Source organism: Lepidochelys olivacea (genome assembly GCF_965140295.1).
Source record: "Lepidochelys olivacea isolate rLepOli2 genome assembly, chromosome: 5".
Classification (NCBI taxonomy): Eukaryota; Metazoa; Chordata; order Testudines; family Cheloniidae; genus Lepidochelys; species Lepidochelys olivacea.
The window spans coordinates 26,528,896-26,553,652 of NC_140415.1; the positions used below are offsets into that span (position 1 = coordinate 26,528,896).

General features: G+C 37.9%; 1 protein-coding gene across 4 annotated transcripts in view; it reads left to right on the forward strand.

Moving 5' to 3' along the window:
• Positions 1–24,757, forward strand: part of NIPBL (NIPBL cohesin loading factor) — a 294,436-nt gene that overhangs the window by 184,080 nt on the left and 85,599 nt on the right. For all 4 annotated transcript variants that reach the window (XM_084629342.1, XM_084629343.1, XM_084629345.1 and 1 more), the window contains 6 exons: positions 12,689–12,871; positions 18,970–19,173; positions 19,394–19,465; positions 19,558–19,647; positions 21,055–21,158; positions 22,923–23,009. In XM_084629342.1, coding sequence (XP_084485468.1) covers positions 12,689–12,871; positions 18,970–19,173; positions 19,394–19,465; positions 19,558–19,647; positions 21,055–21,158; positions 22,923–23,009 — 740 coding nt within the window. The remainder of the gene's footprint in view (positions 1–12,688; positions 12,872–18,969; positions 19,174–19,393; positions 19,466–19,557; positions 19,648–21,054; positions 21,159–22,922; positions 23,010–24,757) is intronic.

Here is a 24,757-nt window from a genome sequence, read left to right on the forward strand (position 1 = left end):
AAATCCCTGAACTAGCATCTGTCAGTTTTTTCAGTTTTGTTTCTAGACTCATAGTCTTAGAGAACTGGAAATAAGCTCGATGGAGAGTCTGTAGTTAAAGTGACTAGGTTTCTTTTATAAATCTTTTGACATGTGGCCATCCACATTTTTCAGAAACTGCCTTTGCACTTCAAATTCTGCATGTGTGTTCTATGTTAACATTTGAAAACCTTATAGACAATCTGTTTCTATGATGTGTGATGCTGAATAATTCGGTGTAATTCAGTGTTTGAAAACACTCATAACTAGATCTAAAGGTCTCCCTTGGCAACTGCTGGCTGAAGGATTCTGCCTAGCCAGTATGAAAAACACTTGTGCCATTTCCCAAAACTATGCCTTCTCCAATTTAAAGGAATTTATTGTTCTGTGTTTGTGTACAACATTTAATTTTTAAATTTGTCAGACATTCTTATAAATGTAACTTTTGATAACACCCTTGCTTTTGTTTATTCATTACTTTCCTGCATGGTTTCACTCAGCTTTTTTTCTCTTCTATCATATAATAAGTTGTGGTGAGTCTTTTCCCGTGTTGTCTTCAATGTCCATTTTCTTTCCCCCCACTAACTTTCGTCTATTTCTCTTACAATTCCTACATGGTGTTCTGCACCTCCTTCCCCGTATTTTCCTTGTCCTTTCTTCTTCTGCTACCCCCCAAGAAACCTCTGAGGCCTGTCTATGCACACAGGTTGCTCTGGTTTAATTTTTAAACAGATTTTGTTGAACTGCTGCAAAACCCTCTATAGATACTCATTCAGTTTGATTGGTTTATTTAAATTTAGCTTAAAATTTTCCTAATCAATTTAAGATGACCTAAAATAAACCTGGTTTCAACTGAAATAAGTGTCCAAACAGCTTTTAGCAGCTGTCAAATTAAATCAATTTAAAAATCACACCATTAGTTAAACTGGTGCAATTTTTCATCTAAACAAATCCTTAGTGGCATGCAGTTTTTTCTCCATCAAGCTTTCTCTCTGCTGCACAGCCATCCCAGGTACATGGGCTTGTGTAATTTTAACAGACTCCTAATAGACAGAGGGATAAGCCTGTTAGCCAAAGACTTAAAAAATAGGGGCATTGCTGGGAAAAAGGAGGTTCCTGGGATTCTCCAAGTTGTTATCCTGAACCTTGATTTGGGATCACTGTTCTTCATATAGGCCTCTAGCTAGTAGGCCATTAATAAATTTGAATCATCCCTCCAATCCCCTCTGGCTGTTTGAAGGAAAAAGGAACATTTTCTCTGTTCCGTTCACAGATTGAATGTTTTTTCTAAAAGATAGCTCCAGCTCAACCAGAAGTTATGGGCTTGATACAGGCATCGCTTGGATAAATTCTATGATTTGTGTTATTCAAATAATAATAAATTACTATAATGTTCTCTTCTGGTCTAAAAATCTGTGAGTCCCTCCTCCTCCCCCTTCTACTCCTCCTCCCCCTTCTACTCTTACTGCAAAGGTGGGTTGTGTGTGAGGTCTCTGGTATTCTTCTTTCTCCTCAGTAGTCTGGCTGCGGTGAGTGGGTTATATCTGCAATCCTTCCTCTACCCAGATTCCAGTTCTTCGTTCTTTCCAGTCAATAGCTCCAGTGTCTGCCTCTGTTTCTGCTCATAGCTGTGCCCTTGAGCTGCAGCATGAAATTGAGCTGATTCTTCTCAGTTTCCTGGCTACTCATAGAATTTGGAAAGGAGCAGTTCTCTCTGCAGCAGCTTGCCAAAATAAAGAGCAGCCACAAAGGAAATGGAACTGTCTGCAGACTTAAGAAGATATTGGTGATTTGGTTTACATTCAATTCATGTTTGGAAGCCACCACAACAAAAATAAATGTAATTATTTTTAATAGAGGCTTCAGTTCTGTAGACGCTGATGCTGGTTGAGAAAAGCTTCCTACTCTCCATAGGACAAATGGGATTTTTTTTTAAACTTGTGTAGAATACCGTTTTTTGGGTCTTGTCATATCGCACATGAGCTTGTCTTAAAAACTGTAGTGGTTTCACCGAAGAATCTTTGACAAAGTCTAGTGCAGAGGACCATTTTTCATATTTAGACAGATCATTTTAGGATTAATCAGCATGGATACCGTATTTGTACTGAATGCTTTCAGATTCTGGCTAGATCTACAAAGGAGATTTTAACCACTCCCCAGAAGTTTCTGTTAAGACACACTGATAACACTGTGCAGCTGTTCTGTGACTGTGTAAAAATGGCATCATCTTACTTAAAACTGCTCCTTAAGTGTATTCTTCCTACAGAAGCAACTAATTTTTTTTTACTGATACTTATTCCCACTAACACTGCAGAGCCAATATTATACTTATAGAATCATAGAACTAGAAGGGACTTCGAGAGGTCAGTTAGTCCAGTCCCCTGCACTCAAGGCAGGACTAAGCATTATCTAGATCATCCCTGACAGCTATTTGTCCAACCTGCTCTTAAAAATCCCCAGTGATGGAGATTCCACAACCTCCCTAGGGAATTTATTCCAGTGTTTAACCACTATGACAGGAAGTTTTTCCTAATGTCCAATCTAAACCACCCTTGCTGCAATTTAAGCTCATTGCTTCTTGTCCTATCCTCAGAGGTTAAGAAGAACAATTTTTCTCCCTCCTCCTTTTAACAACCTTTTATGTACTTGAAAACTGTTATCGTGTCCCCTTTCAGTCTTCTCTTTTCCAGACTAAACAAACCCAATTTCTTCAATCTTCCCTCATAGGTCATGTTTTCTAGACCTTTAACGATGATTTTTGTTGCTCTTCTCTGGACTTTCTCCAATTTGTCCACATCTTTCCTGAAATGTACTTGTGTGACATCAAAATTGTTTTGAAGTTGCAAACAGTTACATCTATTCAAACTTATTGATGGAAATGGAACTCTTGGTGTCAGTGAGAGGTATACTTTGGCCTTCAGAACATTTATTTCTGGGGGTGATGCGTGAGAAATAAAGAATCCTGCTTGGTTGTTGGATCCCATATTGAGTTTTCAGGGCATGTTGTAGTCTAAGCACTATTCATGTGGTAATTGGCAGGCTGGAGTAATGCACTCCATGGTCCTGAGCATAAGCTGTCACAGGGGCTCCCTGTGGCTCTGCCCCACACTGTGGCCCTGTTGAAGGCCTTCTTTCCCAGTGAGGCAGGGGTAGTGGTTTCTGCTCCTAGAAACGGTACCAGTGGATTCCCCCGTACTTACCCCAGCATCCAGGGTATATCTATGTCTTGGCTAAGTGAGCTTGGCATGTTGCATTCTCCTCCTGCTCTCCCACACAGTTCTCTGATTGGGTCAGGAGAATCCTTCACTGCTTCCAGGAGATCATCTCCTTAGCATATGTGCAATGTGCCTCAGGTGGCACATGACCAGGATTCATTGCCAAATTTGGTCTGGGTACTGATGGGGAGTGCGATATGAACACTGATCCATGCCCCCCTTTCATGAGATGTATGGGGCAATTCACATTTATAACATAACTGGGAAGGAGTAGTAGGGGAGCTGAAAGGTATTTATGCCACAGTTAAGGAGTCTTGCAATTCTTTGTGAATTGTAGCTACTTGCACGAAGCTGGCAAAATTTGTAAATTCCATGAGAAAAATAGAGTTCATGGAATTTATAAAATGTATAAGTACATCTGGTTGAGCTTTTAAGTCCTGTAAGTTTAATAGCTATGGTTCAGGAAGCACCAATGGTGCTTCCAATGGTGAAACTAGAACATCTATTAAATGCTGTGAAACCAATATCTGGAATGCTTGGAATTTACAGAAGTTTGACTTATTGATTATCTTGATGAGTGCAATGTTTGAAGGCGCCTTTATAAACATTAGAGACTATACCAGCAGAGCTGCAGACCATTTGGGATTTATGGCAGATATAACTTTCATTTGGTATAATAATAGAAAGAGGCTTCAAACAGTGTCTTGTTCAGTTTTGCATTCAATGGGCCAGATCCTCAGTTGATATAAATAGGTGTTGCTCTATTGACTACACCAGCTGAGAGTCATGTCCATTGCACTAAAAGGCTCCCCAGGCATCTGGAAAAAACATGGGAGCATGTGGGACTGTAATGGGGTCAGCACTTACCTCTCATGACTGCCCCCTTTTCTCTTGCTGATATACCTTCAATCAGTCTTCTTTTGGGCCAGCACCCGCCTCTCACGGACAGCCCTCTTTGGTTGCTTTAGTGTGAGCCTGCTTTTTTGGGGGGGTGGGGGGTGTCTCATATCAGGGTGGCACCTGCCTCTCATAAGCATCCACCTGTCTGCTGGTTCTCTCAGCTGGTCTTCGGCAGCTTTCCCTGGGCTCAGTTCTGCCCAGTGAGCTGTCTGTGGCCTGCCGCTCGTTTAGCCATCCAGGCACCCGGTCCTGTCTTGTCAAGCTCCACACAGCAACTTAAGGCTGTGCTGTGCTGCTTGCCTTTTATCTGGCCCTTCTGGCCCCTTATTGGTTGCTCCTCTGATTGTCCTCCTTTCAGCCCCTCTGATTGACCACACTTCTGCGGCCACTCTAAGCTTCCTGGAGGACTTCTTGCTGCTCTAGGTCTGGGGCAGAGTGATGTAGGGCCATGAGGCCTCCAGCAGGGGGCCTCAGGACCTAGTCCACCCTGCCACACACCTCCCCCTTCAGACAGGTTTGAGGCAGTGGTTCTTCCCCCCCCGCCCAGTCTTTTCTCATGCCCCCGTTAGTCAGGGTGTACTCCACTTGGGCTGCCTCTGGCTCTCTTTGGGCTCTGGCTCTGCCCAATAAATAATTAAAATATTGCCTGTTTCTGTGCCTGCTTCTGGCTCCGGCCCTTCTTTGGCCTCTGCCTTCATTGTCTAACTGCCTTTGCCTCCACCTCTGCCTCCAGCTTTCTTCAGCCTCTGTCTTCACTGTTTTGTTGCTGCCGCTGCCTCTGGCCTCACACAATAACACAGTTAAAAGCTTGTAGTAAAACAGTTGAAAGCTTGACCAAGTAAAAGAGTGAATTCTGTCCTGGCCCCCTTTAGACAAGGTCAGTCTGAAGATCCGACTTTGGTACCATAATGTAACGGGGTTCAGCACCCACCTCTTACAAGTGCCCCCTTTTCTCTAGCCAATATACCTGCAATCAAAGTCTTTTTGGGGGGAGGCACCCACCTCTCATGGACAGCTCCCTTTGGTTGGCTGGAGTGAGCATGCATTTCTTTTTTTGGTTTTACATCAGGGTAGCACCTGCCTCTTGCAAGCACCCCCTGGCCGCTGGTTCTCTCGGCTGGTCTTCAGCAGCTTTCCTTGGGCTTGGTTCTGACAGGTGATCTCTCTGCAGTGAGCTATCCATGGCATGCTGTTCATCTAGCCAGACAGGCACCTGGGCCTCCCTTGTCAAGCTCCACACAGCAACTGAAGGCTCTGCTCTGCTGCTTCCCTTTTATCTGGCCCTTTTGGCTCCTTATTGGTCACTCCAGCAGCTCCTCTGATTGGCCGCTCTTCTGCAGCCACTCTAGGCTGCCTGGAGGACTTCTCGCTGCTCTACTCTGGGGCAGGCTGATGCAGGGGCATGAGGCCTCCAGCAGGGGCCCTAACACAGGGACTATAAGGAAATTTACATAAAAGTTTTAAATTAGTTAAATTTGTATATTAAATATACATGTATTCAAAACAGCATTACTAGAATGCTGTCATTAGGGGGAAATATCTTCCTTGCTTTTTCAACTTCTGAATAGGATAGAAATACAATTATGTGACTTTGTAATGATAAAATGGATTTTTTTAAAAATAATTCTAGCGCAAGCAAAGATAAAGTGTCTAATTTAATTCTGTTCTAGGCTTTGCCCTGTCTGGGTTGTATTGAACAGGTTTATCGTTTGAAAAATTTCCCAGACATGATAGCTGGAAGTTGACACAAAAAGTGGAAGGAAACCCTAAAAAGCAAGTGGTGAATTTCTAGAACCCTGCACGGGACTTTTAAAAATTCTGCTTCCACCGCACCCCACAATACCTACTCCTACCCATCACTGCATTGTTTCTTGCATTTTTATCCCACTCCTACCCACAAAAACTTTAGATCCTGCAAATTCTGCAAGAGAGACAGATTTCCCCATGCTACTTTTAAAAAAAAAATTGGTTAATCTATATATAAATGGAATTCAGATGCAATTTTTACATGGTAAACTGATGAGAGGTTTAGTGTTTTCCCACAAATTACTGCAGTCTGGTTTTTTTCCCACCCAATTCTACCCGCAACAAAGTACATTTTACCTGCTCCCGCTATTATGGTAGCAGGTCCTGCAGGGCCCGTGTGCAGAATCACTGTCTCACTACAGGACTCTACCACTTCCCACTCCCAGGATTTATACTAACATAGTGCTCTGGAAGGTTCATCTTTTGTATGCCCATTCCTTAGCAGATATCAGATCAACTTGTAACCCCCTTGGTTGTCAGATGTCAGAAGCAGACACACACAATCAATATCTTTCTCTCATATATCTTAGTTTGCTACTGCAAAGAGGAGAGGTCTCAGTTACCTCACCCCTCTCTCCATGTCCAGTCTACCATGAGTTGTGTGGGTTGTCCTCTATTTTTTTTCTCCTCCACTCCAGCGCCTGCCTTTGCTGCTGCTCCAAGCATTGTCTAAGTGCAAAAGAGTGAAATAGACATGATGCTCATCTACTTCTGAACACAGTCCTGAAACTGACCAGATTATTGTAAATTTTGTTCATCTCCTGGAGAGCAAAAATAGAATAAGACATGGACTGTCTTTTTGCAGATTCAGAAAGACAGAACTTAATTGGTTCGCATTTGAAAGTTTATCTTTGCAGCAAAAACGTTAGAAACTTGTGGTATAATTTTTCAGAGATGCTAAGCACTTACAACCCTTGTAGAAGTCAACACCTCTGAAAGTGAAGCCATTTATTTAGATTTCTAAATGTTGGATGTGTTTGCTTACTTTTAGACATTTGTGATTGGAAAAATGTGCCTTTTTTTTTAGTGAAAGTTTACATTCAGCAGAACTTGACAATGGGAAAATTTCCTACTAGCCACTGGTGAACGAATTTTTCTGGTAGTAAAGCATTCAACACTTTTGATCTGCTTTAGGTGATTTTTCCACCTAAGAAAGTTTAACCTGTTGACTTCTACCTTTAAACTTGATCCTGTTCATATTCAATATGAGTTTGGCCTATGACTATAATAGGAGTAAGATAGAACTATTTGTTTGCTTTCAGATTATTGATTTTTCTTTTTTCTCATGTCTTTTTGATAGTTAAGTGCTCCTTATAATACCATATTGTAGTTTTAAATATCTTTTTAAAATTATAAATGTAATTATTTCAAGTTAGATGATTACCATTCACCTGAAATTTAATTTTTAAGACTATCTTATTTTGGTGAATGTAATGATTATTTAAAATTACATTTTTATTTTAAAAAGGAACACAATGATTAGGTCATGAAGTTCAAGAGACCCCTGACTTTTGCCAAAATGATAGTGAAGGTTGAAAGCAAGCAAAGAAACTCTCATTGTGACCTCAAAAGAGATGGAAATATTAAAATCAGTTTTAAACTTAAATTTAATGGGTTCAGTTAAATGAGTTGTGGTTTTAAAGAAAGTGAATGAGTGGGGCGGGGAAATGATAGCATAGTGATGTTCTGCATGTTTAAAAAATCTTATTTTCCTCTTAATTTTACCATCTTGTCCCATTAAAAGTTGGTATATAACAGTCTGGGACAAAAGAAATAAGCTTGTTTTTTCTTTTGCTTACCAATATCTCAAATGTCTGTGGAGAAAGTGTTATGTACAAGTGATTCATTAATGTGAGAAAAAGTTATGCAACTACCTCAGTTGAGGCATATTTTCACTTTCCATTTTGAAAATAGTAACATTCAAGAGGGTTGATGGCTCAAATTTTAATTTGTTTAATCATAACATAGGGTATGACAAATCTGTGGGTCACATCAATTACAAAATCTAAGCTTCCATATTGGTAAAAAAGATACTAAGTTATTACATTTGTGCACAAAACAAAACAAAAAAAACCACTACCACGCTTATCAAATAAAAACAAAATTTCAAATTAATCATAGTTGGTCATGAATCTGCCAACAGTGTCTCTACAGAGTACTATTATATGATTTTGCACTTCATATTTTTCTTTCAAAGCATTTGTCAAAAGTGGGTTGTACTAGCCTCATTTTAGAAATAGGTAAAATTGAGAAGTTCAGAGAAGGACACTAAGGAATAAAAACCACCTTGTTGAAATGATCCCTAGTCCTGTACTTCGATTACTAATCAAAAGTATCTCTTTGCCTCCATTGGAAGCTGGTACAAAAGAACTTACGCTGTGCTATAGCTGAGATTTTTCATTACTTCCTAGTTAAAGGCTAACTATTCTAAATGCTCTAAAATCTGAATCTTTGTCCAGATTGCCTTGAAATTTGCCATATCCGATTTGGGTGTGGGATATATTGATCCAGGTTTAGGGTCAATTGAGCAAGGGGTTCCCAAGATACAGTTCCCTAAACAAACCCAGCATTTTACAAAATCGCTTGGTTCGTCTAACTTTTTTTTTTTTTTTTTTTTTGCACATAACGGGAGCTAAAACTATGACTTTAATCATCCCCCAACTGATTTTAGTCATTTGGTATTAGGCATGAGGGAGGAAATGTTGGAGGAGTGGGAGCAGCATCTGAGCAGTGGTAGGGTAGTCTGAGCTTTTTGGGGGGATTCTGGGAGGTCAGAGCAGTGAGGGGGAGTGTTGGAACAGTGCAGGGAAGAGTGGGGTGGAAGTAGGGAATCAGAGCTGTGCAGCGGGGGATGCTGAGGTGGCTTCAACCCTGTCCTCTCCAGGAACCCACATCCATCAATCACTCAATCGTAGGCACTTATCTGCCCCCCATCACTGTAATACCTGAGCACCTCAAAGACTTCAATGTATTTATCTTCACAATAGCTCTGTGAGGTAGAGAAGTGCTATTACTCCCATTTTACAGATGAAGAACTGAGACAGAAACAAATGTTTTGTCTACATGGGAAGCTGTATCGGTATTAGATGAGGTGTGACTTCCTGCTGCTGTAGTTACCAGTATATCTCCCTGTGTAGAGACACTTCTTCTGGTGTCAGAGTGCCTTTCTCCATTTTAGGTTATGTTGGGTTTATGTCAGGTGTAGCAAACAGGAGCTACCTGCACCTAGCCTACATTCAAACACTAACCTTACTGCACACAAACATCCCCAGACTCACTAAATGTTATCACCCCTTCACCTTTGTGCTGAGGATTTCTTCTGAGACATTGCCTTTATTTTCCTGTCACTAAACCCTGGAAACCACTGCTGATAATCCCCAGGTCAAGAAGACACCCTCATGCACTTCTACTGACACAGCCTACAAAATTCAGTGCTCAAATGAGGCGTACTTGATCCCTCAAAGTCCATATGTGTTTCTCCTCATATTGTAGCCAGGCTGCTTCTACTAATCCCTTATCCATTCAGTACAGCTACACCTAACATAGTGAATGCAGCTGGAGTGCATGTCGATAAATGCTGGAATTCGAATCTATGAGCCAGAGTACAAGCAATGGCACATTCTCTTAATCCTTTCTCATACCTACTTATTATAGATTCATAGGTGTTAAGACTAGAAGGAACAGTAGACCATCTAGTCTGATAACTTGTGTATCTTAGACTAGAGAATTTCATCCAGTTACGCCTGTATTGAGCCTGTTAACTTGTGATTGACTAAAACATCTTTTTAGTAAATCTTGATGTGAAGGCATTCAAAGATAGAGAATCCATTCTCCTTGATAGTTTGTTAATCTTTACACCACCCTTATGGAGCCATTCCTAGTGGCTGTTGCCATCTCCAGCTGGGGTAAAGTTAAAGTTGCATTGCAAGGGTAGTGTGTGTGTCAACTCTTCATTTCCTGGTTCATAGTGTTTTAAATTTAGCCACAACGCATTCTGAAACATCACAGTGCACTACTGGGCAACTTTACCCCGGGATTAGCTAAGTTTGGGGGCATTTAATTGTACCAATGGGCTTTTAGTCTTTTGTAATAAAATAAAGATGCCAACAGACAAAATGCTATACCGTGAAAGGCTTCTGATCCTATTATTGAATAGTGTAAATAAAGGAAGCTGAGGGAAGCAAGTTACTTGTATTTTTTTCAGGTTGTAAAATAAATGCAAATACCATGACATTTCTCAGAATAAAATCGACTGATAATTTGGATTATTAATTTAGATGATCAACTAGGTAGGGGAAAGTATTTTCATTAAAATTAAAGATGTTTTTTTTAATTACAGATACAAGCTGAAATTATTTATGTGAATCTAGGAATTTTAGGGAAAAAGTTATTCTGGAAAAGCGTAACAGGGTGCCGTTTTTGGTCACTGAACTCTGGGACTTGTCTGTTAGGTTACTTGCGTGAATATATTTTTAAAGTATTTTTTTAATATTAACTGTCAAAGCTTTTAATATACATTTGAACGCTCAGACTGAAGCTGTTTTAGAGAACTTTTTCAGAAAAAGTACATATCTTGTATGCCAACCTCCCCACGTATTTTTCTAGTATTCCTCATTACAGTATTATTTAATCGTGGATCACAGAATTGTTATTTTAACTAGGAAATATTATATTTGGATCTGCCAAAGCTTTAGCATATTTCACAGACAAGGTTATAACACACATTTTGTTTATACTGTAAAATTGAACTACACTTTAACCATGTTGGTGGCAGCTATGTTCTCACAGGGTTCACCAACGTGATTGATTATGATGTAGTTAGGACTTTACAGAGGTAAGTGTGAAAAGTGATGGATTGTATCTGACAACATATCAGTGTTCAGAAATTTTGTTTACAATGCTGTATAGTAAAATACATACACATAAAATGTCTTTATATTTTAAAATGTAAAGATTCCCAAGTATAAATTATGATTCATTATACTTATTTTTGATTGTTACAAATATATTGTAGTGTACAAATATAAAAAAGGTTTAACATGCATGGTAGCTAATATATTAGAGGCACTTCATCAACGTATCCTAGTCAATTTCGAAACTTGAATGGAGTTTCAGGTAGTTCAGCTGCCCCTGTTGCCTTCTGCCAATTTTTGTGGTTTTAAAAATCTTATCTAAAGAAAACTGCAAAATGTTTTCCCCTCCCATACTACTGTTCAAAAAAGGCACACAAACTAGAGGAAAAGGTGACTGACTGTGCAGTGTGCTAACAGTAAAACTATACACTAAATCCACTATCAAATGCAAAAATGAAATACATTGAAAACAAATTTTCCTCAATGTTTTACTCTTAAATATTTTAGGAAATAAAAATCACATTTCTGTTTGAAAGTTGTGTCCCTTTAGTTTTTATAAGTATCCTGTAAATTTGAAGCAGAGCAAAATCATTAGCATGTGTTTTGTAGACTAATGCTTGTTACCATAAGACTCATTTCTTATGCATAAACTTGGATTTTCCAGGTGTTTCTATATGTACCTGAACAAATGAGGCTCTGTGTATATAATAACCTCAACTCTTCTTAAGAAACTTTGGTGAGAGATGATTTGTACAGAGCAGACCATATCCTGTTGAATTCAACAAGAAAGAAAATACTAAAAACTGAGTTGCAGAAACATGTTCTTCTTGTCCCCTGGCACTCCTTGTCTTCCCCTCCAGAGTTGCTTTTTGTCATGCCTTTATTTAGGCCACAATTCTCTAAAGTCTTATGCACATGCTTTTTGCGCTATGAGTAGTCTCATTAACTTCAGTGAAGCTATTCAGTGCATAAATATATGCACCTGTATAAGTCTGTGAAGGATTGGTGCATTAGAACCAGTGCTGAAGCATAATACTTGGTCTTTGAACTAATTTGGTTTTCCTGGCTGATTGCTAAGAAATATGTGTGTGACCCTTCCTATAGAAGAGTGTCTTTAAGAGGTCCTGGCTTTGTATAGGCCTAACAGCACTACCAAAATGTGTGATGACAGCAATGTGATGCTACATAATCTTTCTGGTACTGTAAGGAATATTAGTAGAAAATAGTGTACTCCTATTTGCTGTTTCTTTTTATTTGGTACCTAATCAATCGCTTTAAGTTTTTTAAGTTTGTGTTAAGCTTAAGAAAAGAGCAACAAAAATGAACTCTGTAATAGCCACAAAAAAGTTGTATTTCTACATAGGAAACAATTGAGGTGTGCTAGTCATCTGGGCCTTATTTTTTAAAGTTAACAACCTTATAAATTCTGATTGCTTTTGTTTCCACCCTCTGATATTGCAAAGTAATCCTCTTATGTGCACTGGTAAAGGAGATGTTGCAGAATAAGTAGAAATGTGACCATGATGCATACTGAATCCTGACTTAGCCTAATTTTTTTAAACACTTCTGCAAATTTTGGACAACCAACTAAAGTAAGACTCTGTTTAGTGGGAGTGAGGGAAATGTATGTGAAGGTCGCTGGTTGAATTTGTATCATGTATATGCTGGTAAATATTTTTTTAAAGTACATTTGTAAGAGATACAGTATGATCATTTTAATTGTAAAGTTGACAAAATATAAAACTTTGGACAGAGGACTTCATGACATCAGTTACTTTCAAGAATATCTAACTATGAGATATTTAGTGGGTGCTCTATTAGAATTAGTCCTGAGAAAGGACTACAGCTTTGGTCCCTTAGTGATCTACATTTACTCTTCTTACTCTTCATTAATAGGTAGCATAGATCAGTCAGTGTTAAAGGAGTTGCCTCCTGAGCTCCTGGCAGAAATTGAATCCACCATGCCACTTTGTGAACGTGTGAAAATGAACAAGCGCAAACGTAGCACAGTTAATGAGAAACCAAAATATGCTGAGATCAGTTCTGATGAAGACAATGAAAGCGAAGAAGCTTTTGAATGTAAGTAGTACATCATTCTATTACTACTATTACACAGCAGGATAACTCTTTGCTCTTGCTAACAGATTTCTTAGCTGACTAGTCAAAACAATATAAGAACTAGTTAAGTTTGGGGTCTAGATAACTCGTTGACTGAGTAACTTATTTTTAGGAAAAATTACTAAACCTAAATTTACCACGCAAGATGAATAGGTAGCCTGTTAAACTTCTCTCCCCAATCCTACATGTATGGCAGAATATCTCGTAGACTTTTTCACTTGTGCTCTAGGACACTTTTAGACTCAGGTTAAAGAAAAGACCATTAAAAAAGACCTGAGAAGTTTTACATAGATAATATTCTATATGAAAATGTTGAAAAAATAATTTAATGAATTTGGTGACCACCCATATTTTAAAACTGAATATTTATCATCTATCTTCACCCATACTTTAGTTCCACTGTGATTTTTGCAGTCAGGGATCTCAAACTCCTAGTGCTGCCACATAATGCTATTTACTATCTTAATAGCTAGTTTTGTAAATTCTCATGTCTCCTCCATGTCTGACAAACTGAACTGGGGAATAGTCTCCTTCTCCCTGGAGTACTGGAGGCAGACTGATAGATTTGACTGCATACAGGGGCTAGATCAGTCAGAGGTCTGGAATTCGTCATACCAAACAACTCTCCTTGTGATGTGGCCGTAGGAATTTTTTTAAGCCTCAAAAAAGAAAACACGTACAAACCAACCTGTCACTTTTCCTAACTGGAAACACAAGAAGAAGAAAAAAGGAGACTCTTGGTCTCCTTCTTCCCAGTGGGTTTCTCAGACACAGCCTTTTTTGGACTGCCCCATCCTCTGGGGGTGGAGGGTATTATTGCTTGGACAAATCAAAATTACTTCTAGTTCTAACAGCTCTTGAGATAACCTTTGAAATCAGGCCTGAATGGAAGTTATTTGGGGGAGGAAAAGCAAGATGGTCATCAAAATCATGTATTATAATCTGATACTGAGCTCCCATGGGTCTGACTGAGACCACAGACAATTCTATCACCTACTCTAAAAGAGAAATCTCATCACATCCAGATGGAAACCCAAAGAGGAGTACACTACCTTTTTTTTAAAGACACCAATGGCTGCTGTTTTGACCATGATGTACAGAATTTTGGGGCACCTGGCTGTTAACCTTTTTCCATGATGAAAATTAACAGGGTTGCCTCAAGATTCCATATTGGGTTCTGTGTTGTTTAATATATTCTGGAAAGGGAGGAAGGACTGTAGTGAGGTAGCAAAATTTACAGGTGATGCAAAGTTACTTATGTTTGTCCAGATCAGAAAAGACTATGAGGAAATCCAGAAAGACCTAAAAAGGTTATGTAAATGGACAACATAGTGGCAAATGAAATTGAATGTTGATAAATACAAAGTAATCCCATTGCAAGGAAATATTTAAACAACTCACACACCTTACAGGGTTCAAAATTAATTGGATCTACTCAAGAAGGGGACTAGGGTGTCATTGTAGAAACTTAAGTGAAGATCTCTACTCAATGTGTAGCTCCAGTCAAAAAAGCTGTTAAGATGCATAAAGAATAGGATGGTGAATAATACAGATATTCATGTAATGCCTTTATACATCAGTGGTGCAGCCTCATCTGGACTACTGTGTATGGTACTGGTCATGCCATTTCAGAAATGATATTGCAGAATTAGAGGGGGTTCAGAGAAGAGTGACAAGAATGATCAAAAGCATGAACACATTTTGGTATGAAGAGAGGGAGTGAATTGAATTGTTCTCTTACCATGGAGATGAATAAGTGAGGAGGTTGCAGTGAGTAGGTAGACTGAGAAGGGTTTTTTTCCTTTCACCTAACACAAGAACAAAGGGGACATTTAATTAAATTAAAAGATGGGAAATACAAAATGGATAAAAGAAAATATTTTTTCACACAGCTTGGATTTAACCGTGGAACTCGTTGCCATGGGAAGTTGTTAAGGCCAAGAATTTAACAAGATTGAAAAATGCATTGGGTATTTATGTGGATATCAAGAATATCCAGAATTATAATTAACAATTTTGGAAGGAATATTAAACCTGTTTCATGGCTTACATCAAGCTTTACCTCCTAGAGATCAGGATGAGACTTAATGTGGGGTCAGATTATCCCGCATATGCCTACTTTTATGGTCCTTACATCTTCTTCAGAAGTATTTGGTACTTTAAAACTGGTTGAAAATTTTTTGTCTAAATGTTTTTTCAACTGTTTCATTTCAGAATTTTTTTATTTTGGGGAATAGTTTTGTTTTGAATGTTTATAGTTTTTCATATTTATATTTTTATTATGTTTCAATATTATCATACCAGTAGTGGTGGTAATACTCCTACTGACATGACATAATGACATAGTTGAAATATTCTATTTTTGTTTTACTGTTCTAAAATTCTTAAGGGGAGTTGCAACTTAATACTGATTGATCTAGAAAATACGATAACATGTTTGTCAATACTAAGTTGTGGCTACCTTTCATGGTTTTAAAACAATAAAATTTGAAAATATATTATTTTCATATGACATCAGTTATAGGGCATATTATATTATTATTATTATTATTGATCTGCTATGAAATGTGAAAATAAAAATAAAAAAGAAACAATTTCAGAATCATTTTCAGAATATAATTTTGTTCCATTTTGCAATGAAAACAAATTTTGAAATGTCAATACTTCCCATAAACCAAAAATTCTGATTTCCAACCAGCTCTACTGATATTATCCCTGTAAGAGACAGGATGCTGGACTAGATGGCCTGCAGAACTTTTATTACTAGTGATGATGCACATTTCAAGGAGGAACTTTCCTGGTTTTCAGATTCCAAATTGATTTGCAGGAAGCCAGGTTAAATACACGTTTATTTGCCAAATGAAGAAAATTTCATCTGGAAATTGTCAGTAGAGTAATGCCATTTTTAGAGACACTTTCCAGAGTAAACCTGTGTTATACAATGGGCTTGTCTAGATGAACAATTAGTATGTGGTAAGGTATAGAGTAAATCTACAGCTCACTAGTATGCTGCGCACTCACTGTTCGTGTGGACCCTGCTACCCTGCACTAAAAGTTTCCTAGTTTGCACAATCACTAGAACTACTGGTCTCTCTGGCCAGGTAAAAATACAGGCCACTTAGCAAAAATTTGAAGGTCCTTTCAGCATCGAGCATCTTGGGACAGGTTCTATGCTGCTCAGTGGAGAAGAAATAAGTATGCTTGTTCAGATACAAATCCCGTGCAGCACAGATTTCAGAACAGCAGGTAAGATGCGTAATACCCATCTCTTAAAATCCTCCCTTAATGTTTGCTTTCATTCTAAAGAAAAACACTTTTTAGAAAACTTAACTGAAAATTAGGCATTGGCCCCTGTGAAGCAGCTGGTACTTACTTACATTTAGATAAGTCAGCCTCAAAATGAACTAAGATCTGATACTAAGGAAGAATAAAACAGATTTTTGTAAACTTCTTGAATAAGTAGAGTTCCCCTGACTCCAGAAAAGGTTTGGCGCCTTTTGAAAAGGTGGTGGTTTTTTGTTTTTGTTTAAATCAGCAGTTCAGGTTTATACAGTGTCATTCCTTTAAGAAAAGGAGTACTTGTGGCACCTTAGAGACTAACCAATTTATTAGAGCATAAGCTTTCGTGAGCTACAGCTCACTTCATCAGATGCATATCGTGGAAACTGCAGCAGACTTTATATATACAGAGAGAATATGAATATGAACCAATACCTCCTCCCACCCCACTGTCCTGCTGGTAATAGCTTATCTAGATAAGCTATTATCTAGATAAGCTATTACCAGCAGGACAGTGGGGTGGGAGGAGGTATTGGTTCATATTCTCTCTGTATATATAAAGTCTGCTGCAGTTTCCACGATATGCATCTGATGAAGTGAGCTGTAGCTCACGAAAGCTTATGCTCTAATAAATTGGTTAGTCTCTAAGGTGCCACAAGTACTCCTTTTCTTTTTGCGAATACAGACTAACACGGCTGTTACTCTGAAACCATTCCTTTAAGAGGTGACAGAGGTGGGACAGTCCCCAAGCACTTATTTCCCTTCCAGTATTTCTCCCAACTTCCAAGCATCCCAGATTGCTTTCCTTGTCTCCAAGTAGTTTCATGAGCAATTGCTTTGCTAGCTTTCCACCGCTGACATACACATTCGCAACCATTTTTATCAGTTCCATAAGTACACGAATCTCGCTTGGAATTAACCACTGTTCAGCTGTTTGGATTTCTACCACAGTTTGATTAGCCTGTGAGATTTGTCCTGTTGTCAGTTCTGCTGGCTACAGTTACTGTCTCTGGTTTCAGCCACAGTCTCATTCTCTGGCTCTGGGGTTTTGTCTCTAGCTTCCACCTTTTAGCTACTCACCTTCAGAACACTGAATTTTGTGTAATGTATCATAATTAAAATTTAAAAAATCCTAAGGCCCAGTTTTTTAAAGGTATTTAGGCATTGCTGCACTCAACAGTGATGGGATTTAAGAACATAGGAATAGAAGAATGGCGATACTGGGCCAGACCAATGGTCCGTCTTGCCCAGTATCCTGTCTTCCGCCAGTGGCCAATGCCAAATCCTTCAGAGGGAATGAACACAACAGGCAATCATTGAGTGATCCATCCTCTGTCGTCCAGTCCCGGCTTCTGGCAGTGAGAGGTTTGCGAACACCCAGAGTATGGGGTGGCATCCCTGACCGTCTTGGCTAATAGCCACTGATAGACCTGTCTTCCATGAACTTACCTAATTTTTGTTTAACCCAGTTATACTTTTGTCCTTCACAACATCCCCTGGCAATGAGTTCCACATATACACAGTGCATGGTGTGAAATAGTGCTTCCTTATGTTTGTTTTAAATCTGCTGCCTATTAATTTAATCAGGTGACTACCTGGTTCGTGTGTTATGTGAAGGGGTAAATAACACTTCCTTATGCACTTTCTCCACACTGGTCATGTTTTTACACACCTGTAAAATATTCCGCCTTAGTCATCTCTTTTCTAAACTGAACAGTCCCAATGTTTTTAATCTCTCCTCTGTTCCATGCCCATAATCATTTTGTTGCCCTTCTCTGTACCTTTTCCAATTCTAATACATCTTTTTTTGAGACAAGGCAACCATAATTGCACGCAGTATTCAAGGTATGGGCATAACATAGATTTTATATAGTGGTATTATGATATTTTCTGTCTTATTATCTATTCCTTTCCTAATGGGTCCTAACATTCTGTTAGCTTTTTTGACTGCTGCTGCACCTTGAGCAGATATTTTCAGAGAACTGTCCATGATGACTCCAAGATCTCCTCCTTGAGTGGTAACAGCTAATTTAGTCCCTACCCTTTTGTATGTATAATTGGGATTATGTTTTTCAATATGAATTACTTTGCATTTATCAACATTGAATTTCATCCTCCATTTTGTTGCCCAGTCACCCAGTATTCTGAGATCCCTTTGTAACTCTTCACAGTCTGCTTTGGACTTAACTATCTTGAGTAATTTTGTATAATATGCAAATTTTGCCTCCTCACTGTTTAGCCCTTTGTCCAGGAACAACATGGATTTCCTAAGTGTCTAAATCCCTTTTGAAAATAATATTTAGGCCTCTAAATCAGTTAGGCATTGCAATACCTAAATACCTTTAAAAATATGGGCTTAACTGACTTAAACTCCTAAATCCCATTTTCAAAAGTGATGTAGGTATTTAGAACCTCAAGTCTCATTGAAAGTCCATAAGAGTTGGGGTTCTAGATGCCTAATGAAAATGAAACGTGGGAGCTCAAGTCACTTACGCACTTATGAAAAATTTTACCCTACAACTTTCCCTCCCTTATTCTATTTAAAAGGGCAGGCATTCTGAGTAAGTATTTTAAAAATTTAACAGGCCTCTCTTCCTGTTTCAGGCATGGACTTTATATGTTCTTCAGAAATTATGATTAGGATAATGTCATGGCTGGGTTTTTAATGTTATAGGTTTATAATGCACACTTGCTTAATGTAACAGTGGTACACAAATTTGCTTAAACTTGTAAATAATTCTGATTTCAGTTTATCTAATGAAAACTTGCTTCATTTCTAGCTTCTCGGAAAAAACATAAAAAGGACAGAGATGATGATAAAGCTTGGGAGTGTGAGGAGCATGATAAGAGAAGTTCTGGTGATCATAGGAGAAGCAGTCATTATCACGAAGGAAGAAGGACTTCTGGTAGTAGCCGTTATCGCAATCGTACTCCAGAAGACTCTGACATGGATGATTATTCTCCTCCTCCTCCCCTCAGTGATGGTAATTCATCAGTATTAAAGTACATCTTACTCAATATAATTAATATAACCCTTCCTTGCATTCTTAATATAAGCATATTAAATGTGGATAGGCTAGTCTAAAGAATGTTGTTTATGGCTTCTAATATTCATGTATCCAACTTCAACAGAATATTTTACGAAACTGAACAAAAACATTTGTTTCAGATATCTTCATTTTAAGCTCTTAATTTGTTTCCTAGTGGCTAGAAAAATGAAGAAAAAAGAAAAACAAAAGAAAAGGAAGGCTTATGAACCTAAACTAACACCTGAAGGTAACTTTTCGGAAGGTTGAATTTGTTGTTTTCTTCAGGTTATGTTGTCTGTTGTATATAACTCAACTATATATACTTTTCTTTTTCACCAGAAATGATGGATTCTTCAACTTTTAAGAGGTTTACTGCTTCAGTAGAAAATATTTTGGAAAATTTGGAAGACATGGATTTTACTACATTTGGTAATATGTCAGAAATTTCTCTACTGCTCTTTCTGTTGTACAAAACCACACGAAGCCTTTACAAAATTTGCATCTAAGCATTTTATTTCATAGACTCTTCTTTGTAACTTGTCTGCCTCTGGTGTACACTCTGGGAAATGTCTCCTTTCTCATTTTTGGCTGCCACCACGGATAAGCTCCTCCACCACCTTCTAATTGCTCTTCTTCCTCCAACCTTGGTTCCTTGCAGGACTTAGAAGAGAGACAAACCACAACAGATGCAAACCTTAAGCTACTGGGGTGGGGAGAATATCTATCCCAAATGTGATTATCTTCTGCATTACACCTCCCTTAATGGGTCATCAGCACTGGGGATTGAAGATGTTTTGAAAGAGAATGCTCCTAAGGTATTTAGTAGCGTAACTCCCATTGAAAGTTAATGGAATTTGTGCTCCTAAATCCCTGAGGTGCTTTCAAAAATTTCTCCCTACCCCAGCTAAAGCACTAGAAGCTGTATTGTTGCAAACAATTGGGTATTGGCGTATTGATAACTTAATAGATTTACTCTAGGTCTTACCTCTGAAAAAATAAACAAATAAATAATCACTTGTACAATTTTGTATGCAATCAGTAGCTCTTCAAAATACTGAGTGAAATTTAACTAAAAAGCTGGTTGGGAATTTCCCAATGACACCTACTTTGTCAGAAAATTTTGATTTGTTGAAACCAAAACAGTTAGTAGGAAAGGATTGATTTTGAAAAATCTCCCAGTTGGAAAAAACATTTGAAAAGTTTCAAACACTGAAATATCTCATTTCAATATTTTGAAAACAATTTTTTGGTTTGAAATGACATTTCATTTTGAAATTTTAATTAATTTACACCAAAAATAGTTAAAAATATAAGTATTAACACTGAAACACAATGTTCTGATTGACCTAATCTGACTTTTTTTGGCAGGGGACGGGGGTTGTTATCGGGTGGTAAAAAAAAAATGAGATTTTTATTTTTTGTCTCAATTTAGAATGGAAAAATGGTTTTGAAATCTCAAATTCACATGTTTTGGGAAAATTGTTTCCCACCCAGTTCTAATTATAAATTTTAAGATATTTCATAAAACATTCAGCAATGTTATGTACATTTTTAATCCATTGATAGTGCAAAAAGGTTTAATTGTAGAATGACACCCATATTTCTTTTTGATTTTTTGAGACAAAGGGATTCTCTAATGGGTTAAGTGAACTGCCTGTTTTGCTGGACATATTAAAATGCTTTGGCCAAGGATTTTCAGAAATGGGTGCCTGAATTTAGGCTCCTAAATCCATATTTGTGCATCAGAATAAGCAGCCTATTTTTAAAACTAGTGAAGTTAATTGGAGTAGATGTAAACTGCCTTTTTTTCCTTTTTTTTTCCTTTCTTTTTTTAAGGTGATGATGATGAGATTCCACAGGAGTTGCTATTGGGAAAACATCAGCTTAATGAGTTGGGTAGTGAATCTGCAAAAATTAAGGCAATGGGCATTATGGACAAGGTATGTCATGATCTTAAAAATGAAAATGTACATAACACTTCAGTGTTAAATGTATAAAATACATTTCCGCTCTGTAACTGTGTTCTTACTTCTTCCTGTTATGTGCTTGTCTCAATTTCCCTCCTTTCAGCTAGTGGTCCTCAGTGCTTTGTTGCATTGAGATGATGTAGTTAGAGGGTGATGTCACAAAGTCCACCCTTTTCCCAGAGTACAACAGCAGTCTTCTTCCCAGCAGTCTTCTCTCACTGGATTTCCTTTCCCCCAGGCCCAGTAGCCTTACATCCCTGTTAATTCAGGGTTCCCTTTCCTAGGCTAAACAATATCTGTGCCCTCAACAAGCTATGGCTTTCTTTTTATGCCTTCCTGGGCTTCATTTTGGGGGTTTATCCTGTTGAAGCAGGTTATTGGTATCACCCCTCTAAGATTAATACCCTCTTCCTAGTATAGGTATCCAACCATGCGATTCTACACTATGAGCTCTCTGTTCTCAACCTCACTACTATCCTGACTCTGTCTTTCCAGGGCCACTTCTTACGAAGACTTCTGGATTCCTTAGTATATGAACCTCTTCCTATGGTTTTCAGTAGCCCCAGCTCTAGGCCTCCCTTCTGGCCTTATCCATGAGTGCCCTCACTCCTCTTTTTGGGCTGGGTGCATCTCCTCCCTAGATATTTCCAAGCCTTAGCCCTTGCTCCCTACAAGTCTCCTTAGGCCTCAGCTTCTACTGGCTGGAGTTCTTGCCAGTTCCTACATCATACTGAGCACAAACAGTTCTTTTACAAAGTGGTTGTATATCGCCTGATGAGTCGTCATCCCTCAGTCACTTGAGGTCTACATCTCCCAGAAACCAGTGGCCTTACAGGACTGAGTTCCAGTAAGACCTGGGCTAGTGGCCCCCATTCTTAAAGGGTCAGCAAGCTCCACTCATTTCCTGGTCTTAATTTTGTAGAACATGAGTAGGTCATGTAGAATTACTTTATTTTCAGCACAGTCCCCCTGTGAGAATAAAATATATATGCACCAGTACCAACACAGTGTTGAAATTATTTTGTAGTTGTCCATAAACTGTAGAATAAATTAAAAACAAAACTTACTCTAGCCAACCAGGATTCATGATTAGTGCTTTGTTTTGGCAAATTCTGATTCCTGGCACCAAGAAGATAGCAGTGGCAGATATACATAATTAAACATATTCCCATACATTTTTGCCAGTTCAAAGTGTAATCTGGGTGAACAGTTTTTGTGGAAGGTGTTCTAATAAATCATAAAGAATTTAACCTAAATCTCTCAAATTACATTTTGATGAGAAAAACTTAGTGAATTCATATTATAAAATTGATTGCAACATGAAAACTGACTTCATACTGTGGTTTATTCAAGATTTTTGTATTGTGTAATTCAAGTGACAAACCACTAGAAACTACTACTAATCTCCCTATGTGTTGTAAAAAACAAACAAAGAAACAGAAGACTAATGGAATGTTGTTGTTTATTTTTAATTTCTATACAGGCATCACCATTATTACTATTGCTTCATATTTAGTTTTATTATATGATCAGAATCCTCAGTCACGATCAAGGCCTCACTGTGCTAGAAATTGTAAAAACACAAATTAAGATCCTACCCCAAGCATTTACAACCTAATTTTTACACCAGAATTAGACAGTATGCCCTGTCTTCCATGCACACATTTGATTTTAACCACTTAGAAATAATTTGTTTACATTCTTTCTGCTATTTTGATACAAGTATTTTTATTTTAGCTTTCAACAGATAAAACAGTGAAAGTCCTGAACATCTTGGAGAAGAATATTCAAGATGGCTCAAAGCTTTCTACATTACTAAACCACGTGAGTTTCAGAGCATAGTTGTTGGCATCACTATAATGATTAAAATATGCACTTTCATTTTAATCTCAATGGCAATATTTCCAAAATAATTTTGGTTTTAACTGTAAAGGATTTCTATTTTAGTTCACATAATAATTAATATGGTGTGAAATTTTAGTGTTTACAAATTAACATAATCCCTTAAGCAATGCAACAGGTAGTAGTAAATATTTGCCTAATTATATTGTTTCTACAGTGTTCTCCTTATGTAAAAAACTAACTATTTAAAAATAGAGCAGATTGGTAGTGTTCTGTTTTTAAAAATATAATTTAACACATTAGTGTCATTCTGTGATTTTTATTGGCAATTGGCAAACTTGCAGCCAGCATAACTTTCTTTGTTACCTGCCCATTAAACTTCATATATACCATAGAAGAAAACTGTACTTTTCTGTAAAGCAGATTCTCACCATTTAGAAATGAGAGGAAGCATTTTAATTTGACCTTGATGGATCTACTCACATGATTAAAGTTAAGCACCTGCATAATTACATGAAGGATTGAGTGAGGGTTATAACCAACGCCCCAAACATTATTCATGACTTCAGGGCATTTTTCAAAGTTCTTTGTAGGATCTTTTAGAATATCTATCTCTAGATAGATGTTCTAATGCACATTGGAAAACATAATTCCAACTATACATATAAAATGATAGAGCCTAAATTAGCTGTTAGCACTCAAAAAAGAGATCTTGGCGTGATTGGATAGTTCTCTGAAAACATTCACTCAATGTGCAGCGACAGTCAAAAAAGTGAACAGAATGTTGGGAATCATTAAGAAAGGGATAGCTAATAAGACGGAAGATATCATATTGCCTCTATATAAATCCATCGTATGTCTACATCTTGACTATTACGTGCAGATGTGGTCACCCCATCTCAAAAAAGATATATTGGAATTGGAAAAGGTTCAGAAAGGGGCAACAAGAATGATTAAGGATATGGAACAGCTGCCATATGAGGAGAGATTAATAAGAGTGGGAGTTTTCAGCTTGGAAAAGACACGACTAAGAGGGGATATGAGAGAGATCTATAAAATGACTGGTGTGGAGAAAGTAAATAAGGAAGTGTTATTTACTTCTTCTCAAAACACAAGAACTAGGGGTCACCAAGTGAAATTAGTAGGCAGCAGATTTAAAACAAACAAAAGGAAGTATTTTTTCACACAACGCACAGTCAACCTGTGGAACTCTTTGCCAGAGGATGTTGTGAAGGCCAAGACTATAACAGGGTTAAAAAAAGAATTAGATAAGTTCATGGAGGATAGGTCTATCAATGGGTATTAGTCAGGATGGACAGGGATGGTGTCCCTAGCCTCTATTTGCCAGAAGCTGGGATTGGGTGACGGGGGATGGATCTCTTGATGATTACCTGTTCTGTTCATTCCCTCTGGGGCAGCTGGCATTGGCCACTGTCAGAAGACAGGATACTGGGCTCAGTGGACCTTTGGTCTGACCCAGTATGGCCGCTCTTATGTTCTAGAGGCGGTTAAGTTCATAAATGTCTTGTAATTATTTATTTTTTTCCTTTTTTCAATAGATTTAATTTTTGTGACAAGCTGGCAAAATGTCATAGTTTTTGTATATATAAACTAATATATTAATGCTTTAATTATTAACTGTTTCTATCATATAACGCACACATAAATATAAAAATGTACCAAGAAGATAGCTTCTGTTCTTTTGGAAAATTAATAGAAGGGTGCCAACG